This window comes from Nannospalax galili, unplaced genomic scaffold (assembly GCF_000622305.1).
Source record: "Nannospalax galili isolate Female #2095 unplaced genomic scaffold, S.galili_v1.0 scaffold344, whole genome shotgun sequence".
Classification (NCBI taxonomy): Eukaryota; Metazoa; Chordata; class Mammalia; order Rodentia; family Spalacidae; genus Nannospalax; species Nannospalax galili.
In genome coordinates this window covers 311,390-322,438 of record NW_008352153.1, presented here as the reverse complement: position 1 = coordinate 322,438, position 11,049 = coordinate 311,390, and the positions used below count along the sequence as shown (strand labels likewise).

Genomic DNA, 11,049 nt, shown 5'->3' with positions numbered 1-11,049 from the left:
TTAAAATTTTTAAAAAATCATGAGCTGGGCATGGTGGCGCATACCTTTAATCCCAACACTCAGGAGGCAGGGGCAGGCAGATCTCTGTGAGTTCAAGACCAGCCTGGTCTACATAGCAAGTTCCAGGCCAAGCTGGGGCTACTGGGAGACCCTGTCTTAAAAACAAAACAGACCCAAAAAAACCCCACAAAACAAAGAAACTGGCTACTCAGATACTGTGCTCACTGTTTTAAATGCAAAGATCTTGTTTAATCCCTAGAGCAGTTATCTTATTTAATCCCTAGAACTTTAACACATGGTAAATGACATTAGTTTACAATTTAGGAAATACGATTATACTATAACAATCAGCAGAGATGGGATTTAAATTCTAACACAATAGGGCTGGAACAGATGGCTCAGTTGGTAAAGGGCTTGCCGCACAAGCATGAGAATTTGAGTTCCAGATCCCCGGTACCTATTTAAAAGCTAGGCATGGCAATGCCTGTCCATAACCCCAATACCAGGGGCACAGAGACAGGTGGATCCCTCAGGCTTATTCACCAGCTAGCCTAGTCAAAATAACAAGCTCCAGGTTTAGCAAAAGAATATTTCAAAAAATGTAGAGTAATAGAGACACCCAACACATCGACCTCTGGCCTCCTTATCCATATTCACAGGTAAGTGCACCAGCATATATATACAAAGAAATACTATAAATAATTATAATAAAGTTACTTTGAAATGCACTGTTAGTTTTCCCTACTGATATTAAAATATGAAACATGTAAGCCAGGCATGTTGGCACATGGCTACAGTCTAACACTGAGGAGGCTGAGGCAGGAAGATCATGGAGTTCAAGGTCAGGTTAAACTACGTAGTAAGTACCAGGCCTGACCTACACAACGAACCATGATGCTTTATCTTAGTACTTCATGAGAGAATAAAGCAGTATTTACTTGATATCACAATGCCTATGATTACATAGTTTCAGTTATTTTCAATACAAATAATTTTTATTTGGCAGATTACATCAAACACAACTTTAATTCCCTGGCATATGAAATAGAGACTTAACATAACTAATTCTTTGAATCATATGGCTGTCATTTAAACTTAATTAGGGAACCCTGTGTATTTACTACTAATTCAAAATCTCTGATAAACACTCAGTAAAGATTTTAAATCTCAGATTGGAGAGATGATTCAGCAGTTAAGAGCACTGACTGCTCTTGCAGAGGACCCAGGTTCAATTCCCAGCACCCACACAGCAGCTAACAACCATCCATAACTCCAGTTCCAGGGGAATCTGATGCTCTCTTCTGACCTACACAGGCAGTGAATGACACGGGTATACTCACATACAGTCAATACACTCATACACACAAAAAATAAAAATAATAAAAGATATTTTAAAGATTTTAAGTTTCACTAATTGATATTAGCTTTACCTAGAACTGTATAAATCTAAGGAATTAAAAAATATGTGATCAGTACTGGAGAGATGGCTCAGCAGGTAAAAGCACTGGCTGCTCTTGCAGAAGACCCAGGTTCAGTTCCCAGCAAAAGCATGGTAGCCAATAACTGTCTGTAACTCCAGTTTCAGGAATCTAAACTCTCTTCTGGTCTCCCCAGGCACTACATGACACTGGAGCACCTATATACAGTGAGGCAATACATTCATACACATATGTAAAATATATATACATGTGTGATCAAAGGTTTTTGGTTTTTTTTTTTAACATACCTGTAACAGAATCTGATCTGGAATGCTCTTCACTGTCTGAATCCTCCAACAAATCATCACTTAAAAGACAAAGTGAGAACAATTTAAACTTCAAAGAAAAGTATACATGAGGGGCTAAAGATATATACCAGTTATAAAGCACACACCCAGCACACTTAAGGTCTTGGGTTCAATCTCTAGCACCTCACCCCCAAAAGAAGCATGTATCACATACTAAAGCAAAGAGAAAAGTACACAGTGGTGGTTTCTTACACTTGTTGCTTTTTAGAGGGCAGCAGTGCTGAGGATCAAACTTGGGAGTCTCACATGTGCTATTCAAGTACAGTAACACTGAGTTATAACCCTAACATTGAAAAGCAGTGTTAAAGCACAGCTCAGTCACAAACAATATGCAAACCACAAAACTGAAACAAGATATCAATAACAATATAAAGCCAGGCATGGTGGCACACGCCTTTAATGCCAGCACTGGAAAGGCAGAGGGAGGTGATCTCCTTGAGTTCAAGGCCAACTTGGTCTACATAGTAAGCTCCAGGTCAGCTAGGGCTACAGGGAAATCCTGTCTCAAAAAGACCAATAAATAAATAAATAAATAAATAAATAGTAATATGATACATGATTGATGACCAATCATAAATTGTTAAATATGATTATAGAGTCTCTGTTTCCTTTAATTCCCATCCCTGCCTCATCCAACATTTCTATAATAAACATAAACTACTTACTCCTCTACTATAAAGCCTTTTAGATGACACAGAACCTATTACAAAGTAGTAAACATGTGAGGTAAGATAAACTTGTTAAAGTATAGTTAATATTACACGTGTTTTTGAAAACTGAACAAATCACTAATTTTTACCAATGCCATAAACATTTTCAAAAATAAAATTCAGAAAAATCTCAACTCAGCAAGATATAAAATAAAGCACACTAACGCACATCAATCATTCCAGCACTTTGGAGCTGGAGGCAGGTGAATCAAGAGTTCAAGATTGGCCTGGGATACATACGATCCTGTCTCTAAAAAATAAAAAAAGTAAGAAAGATGGGAAGGAAGGAGAGAAGAAAGAAAGGAAAGGAAAAAATACAAATAGTAAGTCAAACACCTAGAGTAAAATGCTAATTTTTTAAATTAAATGTCAAATACTCTTCCTTGAATAAATTTATAACAAACACAAATGCTCTGTAATGCTCAAAAAATTATTTCTAAGCAAGTTATACTACTAGTAACTTTTATCCTCTTGAAAATAGGTTTTCATTTCTCCAATTGATATATTGTCCTTCGATGAAACCCACACAGGATATTTTAAGACTAAATACATTCATTATATCTTGTACCAAATGAAGTTTGACTCATTTTATTCACTAGTAATCCAACAGGATTCCCTCTGCCATTGGGAGGGAAGAGCAGCAAGGGGACTGAAGGTCAGGGATAGAGGCCAGTGTTCTACTTTGTTCTGGGTTTTGTTTTGTTTTGTTTTGTTTGAGACAGGGTCTCCCTGTAGGTCTAGCAGGCCTGGAACTCACTAAGTAGACCAGGTTGACCTCAATTTCACAGATTTACCTGTCTCAGGCTCCTGAATGCTGGGATTAAAGGCATGTGCCACCCACCCAGCTGTTTCTGTTTTGTTTTGAAAGAGGGTATCACTCTACTACCATCCTGACAATTCTCCTGCCTCAGCCTCTGGAGTGCCAGGATTACAGGTATACATTATGATGCCTGACAGAATTTTCTCTCCCCCTTTTGGAGGAGGTTTGGGGCTGGAGATTAAACCCAGTGTTTTGTGCATGCTAGGCAAACTCTATTGAGTTACCTCCCAAACCTGCAGTCCCACTTTGAGTTTCCTCTTACTACAACATCACTTTAGACTCATCTTTCTATATGGATTAATCTGACACTTTCTTGGGGGTGGGGGGTCTGGCCCTAGATGTATTTTAAGTTTCTATCACTCAACCATATAATACCATGGTATATTTTTACTAGAAATGTAAGACTATTTAACTCAAGCATTTTCCCAAAGGGAAGTTTAATACTAGAATTGTATCTTGACACAAATTTTAATCCACAAATTCAAAACCTCAAAACTAAGTTCTTATTAAAAATTAGATTAAAAAAAAATAATAACAATTTTATTATCTTCCATTAATTTCCCCACTGACTCCTAAAGGGGGGGGAGGAATCACAGAAATCAAGCATTCTTGGTTTCTAGTCCTAATAACAAATATGGTAAAAAAAAACTCACACAAATAGCTAAGCTGTTTGCCATCAAACTCTTCAACAGACATCTGTAGTAATTTAGAATGGCCATGAAGCTTCCATTCAGTCTATGCCACAGCTCAGATCCCACTCCTTTATCTGCCAGTCTTTTCCACATGCTATTACCAAGAGGAAGTAGATGGACATAAACTTCCCAAATTTTATATTATGAATTTTCCATTAATTCCATAATTTTCATTCATCATTATTATTATTTAATAAAAGTCCATGCCACCAAAAGGGGTATGAGCTAAAATTAAATTACTGACTCGAGTGTAACAGCAATCCCATCAGTGACATTGGACACGAGCAGGTAAAGGACAGATATTCTCAGTGTAGAGGGGAGGCAGAGGAAGAATGACTGCTACAAGTTTCAGGCTAGCATGAATGAATATATACTGTCTTTCTCGTGGGGCTGGAAAGATGGCTCAGTGGTTAAGAACACTGGCTGTTCTCGTAAAAGACCCAGGTTCGAATCCCAGCACCCAGCTAACAACTGTCCTTAACTCCAGTTCCAGGGGATCTGACAGCCTCTCTGTCCTCCGTGGGCACTGCACAATATGGGTGCAATTACCTATATGTAGGCAATACATGCATACACATAAATCTTTCTTGGTTCATTACTATCAGCATATTGTTTAAAATAATATTCTCTTGCCTCGTCTAAAGTTATTTCACTATTCATGAGTGAAATTCACTTCCATAACTCAAGGTAGAAATAAAAAAATGGATAACCAAATTCATTTGTTTCAAGTGTTCTATGAAAAAATTTGATAGAGCATAAAGTTATAAATTAATCTACTGATTTAATTTCAATATCGAGATTTTTCTTTTCTTTTTTTATGTCTTTGTTTTGATCCTGGGAACAGAATCCAGGGCCTCACATCTGCTGCACATGCACTCTAATAGTGAGCTACAACACCTAAAAGTTTATCTTTTCCAATGTGGTAGTTATTTCTAATTGAAAGGACTGAGATAAGAAACAAGGTGGTTTTTCCTATTTCAAGACCCAAACAATAAATACTCTTGCAGAGGACTTGGGTTCAGTTAACAGCACCGACATAGCAGCTAACAACCGTCCATAACCAGTTCCAGGGGTTCCAGCATCCTCTTCTTTTTAAAAAAAAAAATATTTTATTTTTTTTATTTTATGCATATGAGTGTATTGTCTGCATATAGGCCAGAGCACCCGTGTCATGCAATGCCCCTGGAGGACAGATGAGACTGTTAGATTCCCTGGAACTGGAGTTACAGACAGTTGTTAGCTGCCATGTGGGTGCTGGGATTTGAACCCGGGTCTTCTGCAAGAAAAACCAGTGTTCTTAACCACTGAGCCATCTCTCCAGCCCTCCAGCATCCTCTTCTAACCTCCATGAGCACTGAACAACTCGAGGCAATACACTCACACACATAAAATAAAAACAATAAATACTTTAGAAGAGTTGAATGAGTTAATATTTATTACAGAAGAGCTAGATGGCCTGCTATTTAATGAATAATTATTAAAATCTATTTTATCTTCATGACTATAACTGACAGTGTTTTCTAGGTGTTTGACACTATGCTTCTCATTATGATGTATTTATCTTTGTTCATTTATCAGTATTTTTATCAGCTCCTGGTGGGGCCCCGGTTGTATAACATAAAGGAAAATATAATTGAGGGGGGGACAAAAAGGACAGGAACAAAGTATATATTATATGGACCGTGGTATTTCCTTTTAGTGTTATATTTTTTGGTTTTTTGAGACAAGATTCTCTCTCTATACTCCAGCATGGCCTAGAATTCAGAGATGTCCTCTGGTTCCAGTCACCACACCCAAATAAACTGTGGTATTTCTGAATGAAGACTACTCTCTGAGATTCATATACCTTTTACATATCTAAACATTTATTTTCTACTCTCTTAACTTGATACATTTTGTCTCATCAATTAGGATAAGAAAATAAAATTTAGAAAAGGAAAAAATGTTACACTACAAATATTAAAAATCACATACCTATCTCCTTCCAATTTTGGAATATCTGAGCAACTAGAGGACTCCTCCAGCCATGCCAAAGTTGGTCTCCTTGAATCAACTCCTGAACCTGAGTCTCCTGACAGAATAAGCTGTTGTACAATTGCTGGATCATAGGCATTAATTTCAAACTTTAAGTGCACCTACAAATGAAAAATCTTGTTTAAAACTGATTTTTTTCCCCAATTAATTAATGTGTTAACTTCAAAATTAAAGCAAACCTTCATGAGTTTGGAAACATCCCATATGCAGATCTTTCCTCGTTTAGTTGCAGCAGCTAGAAAATGTGGGCAGCTCCCCGACCCAAAGCAAGATATCCTGTCAGTTCCATCTGCACAAGGAAACTGCGCAGGACTTGTAGCGAGCGTGACGGACAGGGGCACATTCTGCGTGTGCTCGCCTTTCACAAACGGACAGTTGGGGGAATGTCTCTCGTGTTCAGACCTTTACATAGAGTAAAAGAAGTTTACCAAACAGCAAAGCAAAAAATCCAAGATTCTTTTTTTATGCAAACAATTGAACTTAATGTATTCTGACTACTGAAAAGTCTTAATCTTATCAAATCATTCATATTTTGTTTCGGTGGCTGTGCTTTTGGGGGGTTAGTACAGAGAATGGCTCAGCTATTAAGAGAACTTGCTATTCTTGCAGAGGGCCAAGCACCCACCCTGGGTGGCTCATCACTACCTGTAACTCCAGCTCCAGGGGATCTAATTCCCTCTTCTGGCCTCCAAGGGCAACCACAAATGTGGTATCTCACATACATACACTTAAAAATAAAAAAATGAATAAATCTTTGCCACACACCCTGAGAGGCAGAGGCAGGCAGACTCCTGTAAGTTCAATGTCAGCCTGGACTGGACAGAGTTCTAGGCCAGCCAGGGCTACATACTGAGACCCTGTCTCAAAACACACACATACATGCACGCGCATGCACATTAATACCAACTATTAAAAAGGGGGGTTAAAGCCAGGTGTGGTGGCGCACACCTTTAATCCCAGCACTGGGGAGACAGAGGCAGGCGGATCTCTGTGAGTTCAAGGCCAGCCTGGTCTACATAGTGAGTTCCAGGACAGCTGGGGCTACAGGGAGACCTTGTCTCAAAAAGACCAAAAAAAAAAAAAGTATAAAAAGGGGGGTTAATAATTTCTATTTCAAAGAGTGAATATGAAAATTAATTGGAATGGCTAGTCATATAGTTAGTGATAGTTACTGTTAGAATCTTAGAATTCACAAGGCCATGAGTTCAATCCGCATCACTATCACCAATAAAAAAATGAACTTGGAAAATCTCAGTTCCCTCCTACTGATAACAGCACCTACTTCAGAGTTACTGTGAGAATAAATGACCATCAACAATGTAATATGACATAAATACTTGCTATTACTACTTTATCTATGAGCAGATCCTCAGAGTAGTTACTGGTGAATATTGGTCTCAATATGTATCTAATGTTTAATTAGGCACTAAAATTTCATGCATTGTAATCTACAGACCTAAGACACCCTCTAAAATCACTTAAAATTAGAACTGCATTCTGTAAGCACTTCGCCTCCATGGATTCTCTTTATTAGCCTTTCCTCGATGAACTCCAATTACACTGCTACATTAATGCTAGGGTGGATTTTACCATAGTCTCTGGACTGGTAAGAGCCTATTTCTGTTTTTTTTGGTACTTCTCCCATGCATAGATTTTTTGAAAGTCATGTGACAGCATATAGACAGGACTACCTCATTCTCTTAGGACAGTGACAATAATATAAAAGAGCAAAAAGTTAGGAAGATTATTATTGAGACCAGAAAAGTAAAATTTAGTAGCACAATAATAATACTAAATAGCCTGTTATGCCCAGAAAATTCAAGACTCACCAAGGTTCATCTGTAGGTTCCCAACAAACGAGACATACGCTACAAGTAAAACACATGGCTCTATCATCTCCAGATGAGGCAGGCTGCAAAATTATGTTAAAAGGGGGAAGAAAGGTGGACAGAGGGAGGAAATGGAGAGGAAAAAAGAGGGAAGGCTGATTAGTCATTATTAAATGGCTTTTTAATAAAACCACTTTTAAAAGTTCACATTTTAAGCGTGATTTTCTAAGGAAAAGAAAACTACACTAATATTTTATTTATGTGTAAATATAAAGTGTTCAATAAATTTGCATCTATTGAGTAAGTGCTTAAAAATACCAGGATTGGTTGGTTCTTTTGTGGTTTTACAGACTGAACTCAGTCAGGGCTTTGTGAGTGCTAGGGAAACACTCTAGAACTGAGCTATATACCCAACCAAGTAAAAACAAAAGAAAAACAAAAAAAACACAAAACAGGTTTTGAGGAACTGGAGAGATGGCTTAGCAGTTAAGAGCACTAGCTGCTTTTACAGAGTACCTGGGTTCAGTTCCCAGTACCCACAGGGTGCCTAACAACTGTCCATAACTCCAGTTCCAGGTAATCCAATGTCCTCTACTGACTTCCATTGGCACTCTATGGCATGGGTACACTTACATTCATGCAGGAAATAAACTCATACACACAAAATAACAAGTATTTTAAAAACAGGTTTTGACAGCAGAACATGAACTGAAACATATCTTAAAACCAGTATTAGGGGCTGGAGAAATGGTTCAGCAGTTAAGAACACTGAATGTTCTTGCAGAAGACCCAGGTTCGAATCCCAGCACCCACATGGCAGCTAACAACTGTCCATAACTCCAGTCCAAACGGATCAGACAGCCTCTTCTGTCCTCCTCAAGCACTGTACAACGTGGATGCACTTAACTATGTGCAGGCATTAACACTCATACACATAAAATAATTTTTTTAAAAAAAACAAAAAACCAGTATTAATATTTTAAGCACTTACTCTACACATGCAAATTACTTTATGTTTTAGACAACCAAGAATAAACAGTCTTATAATCCATAAGTAGAATGGGTTATAATAAACTCAACAGAAAAAATAATAAGGTACCACTTAACAGAGACTCCTTTAGAAAATGACAATAAAATGGAAGAAAGATAATAAATTATTATGAAGAATGATGCACACTAAATTTAGGGAAATAATTTCAGTGATTCTAACATTGGCCAGACTCCATACTTCCTTATCTGGCAGTATAAGGAAGTTATACTCCTTACACTGTTAAGTCGGAAAGTAAAAGTCAGATATATACATATACACAGATATCTGTGTAGTTTTCTCATTTAGAATACTTCAAGGTAATAAAGGAATCACTCTTCAGATTCTTCACTAATGCTCAAAGTTTTTGACTGCATTATATAAACTGCCATACCAGTATTAGAATTCTTAGACTCTTCAACAGTAGTAAAATAGTTACTTAGGGAAGTTTCCTATTAGTGAATTACACCTAGCTAAAACCACTTTTTCCTACCTTCTCTCTACTTCAGTGGAACTTTCTATAATATCCCATTCTCCATACTTTTTATCTTTCTAATCCTTAGGATGAGCACACTTCCTCTTTTCTTTACACTTGGTCATTTCTCTTCCTACTTCTTCCTCTATTAGCACAGATATAACCACACCTACAAAAGAACTAGACTGATACCTCTAGAACCTAAATGGGTCCTGCATTTTGTGTTTTTGTTTTTTTTTTTTTTTGCAGCTGAGGACCGAACCCAGGACCTTGCACTTGCTAGGCAAGCACTCTACTACCACTGAGCTAAATCCCCAACCCCTTCATTCAACTATTTGTAATGCCACATGTGTTAATTGCCTGGTACATGGTAAAATTTTTTTTTTTTTCAGTCTTTTTGTAGCCCCAGCTGGCCTGGAACTCACTATGTAGACCAGGCTGGCCTTGAGCTCACAGCGATCTGCCTGCCTCTGCCTCCCACGTACTGGGACACAACCAGCTTGTTTTTCATTTTTTAAAGACAGTATTTCACTATTTATTTCTGATTGGTCTACAACTCACAATCTCCCCAGCCCAGCCTCCCAAGTGTTAAAATTCCAAGTGTGGATTACCCCAAAAATCTATTACTAGTTTATAAAGGCATTAGTCGAACACCAAAAATAAACACAAGCCAAAGAAGGCATTTCCCAAAAGTCACAGTAAGAGAACACAAAAACAAATCAGTTTGGTATCCAAAAAATGAAGAAGAAAATGTATCTAATCTGAAAGACAATACTTAGTTAAGTAACTAAACTTTTTTTTTTTTTTGCTCTTTCATTCCAAATATACAACACAGGATACAGTATCACAACAGCAAATATGGGGGAAATATGCACAAAACAGCAAAAACTATTAAAATGCTGATTTTACTGAAAGCACATGGGAGGGTGTTTTTGATGTTTCTTACCTGGTGATAAAATCCAGCTTGTGCCATGGGATCTGGCTGTGCCCACCTATAGCCAACATGTGGCCATGAGGTAAATGTCTCCCGTCTGTTTGCTTCACTATACATCAATGCCCTAAAAAATACATACAAGGAATATAATTAAAGTCAGGGGCAAAACTAGAGACATATTCTTGTTTAACACTACTGGGAAGAAAACTAATCAATTATTGATGAAAACTGGGAATGATCTTGTTCAAATTTTTATTTTCAACTAAAAATGATCACTTTATTAGATGTTTTCCCTACAAAGTGTAGGGAAAATGAAAATCTGATTAGTAGCTCCAGCAGACAAATAACACCAGGGATAGATTAAATTAACCAGTAATGGATAATTACCAAACACAGAAGAGAAAAACTGGAAATGAAGAGGTAGAAAGCCCTGTGCTTTTATCACTTGCCAAATTTTGTAAAACTAAGTAACACAAACTTAACGTGGGTGTTTTTCTCAACTGCACTGGAGCAAACATTTTCAAGTAGTACATGGTTTTTGTTTTTTTAAGTAGAAAGCAGTTTTCTGTTCTTTATCCACAAATATCTTCCCCCAGGAACACTGTACACTCTAACAATTTTTTAAAAAATATTTTTATTAGCCGGGCGTGGTGGAACACACACCTTTAATCCCAGCACTCCAGAGACAGAGGGAGGCAGATCTCTGAGAGTTCAAGGCCAGCCTGGTCTACATAGTGAGTTT

General features: G+C 37.5%; 1 protein-coding gene across 11 annotated transcripts in view; it reads right to left on the bottom strand.

Moving 5' to 3' along the window:
• Positions 1-11,049, bottom strand: part of Birc6 (baculoviral IAP repeat containing 6) — a 218,539-nt gene that overhangs the window by 173,647 nt on the left and 33,843 nt on the right. For all 11 annotated transcript variants that reach the window (XR_003846397.1, XM_029554048.1, XM_029554054.1 and 8 more), the window contains exons 5-9: positions 10,320-10,431; positions 7,872-7,954; positions 6,222-6,444; positions 5,983-6,143; positions 1,727-1,785 (exon numbers count right to left, since the gene is read on the bottom strand). Coding sequence is in view for 10 of the 11 variants with exons in the window: in XM_029554048.1 (XP_029409908.1) it covers positions 1,727-1,785; positions 5,983-6,143; positions 6,222-6,444; positions 7,872-7,954; positions 10,320-10,431 (638 nt within the window). In the remaining variant the exon portion in view is untranslated. The remainder of the gene's footprint in view (positions 1-1,726; positions 1,786-5,982; positions 6,144-6,221; positions 6,445-7,871; positions 7,955-10,319; positions 10,432-11,049) is intronic.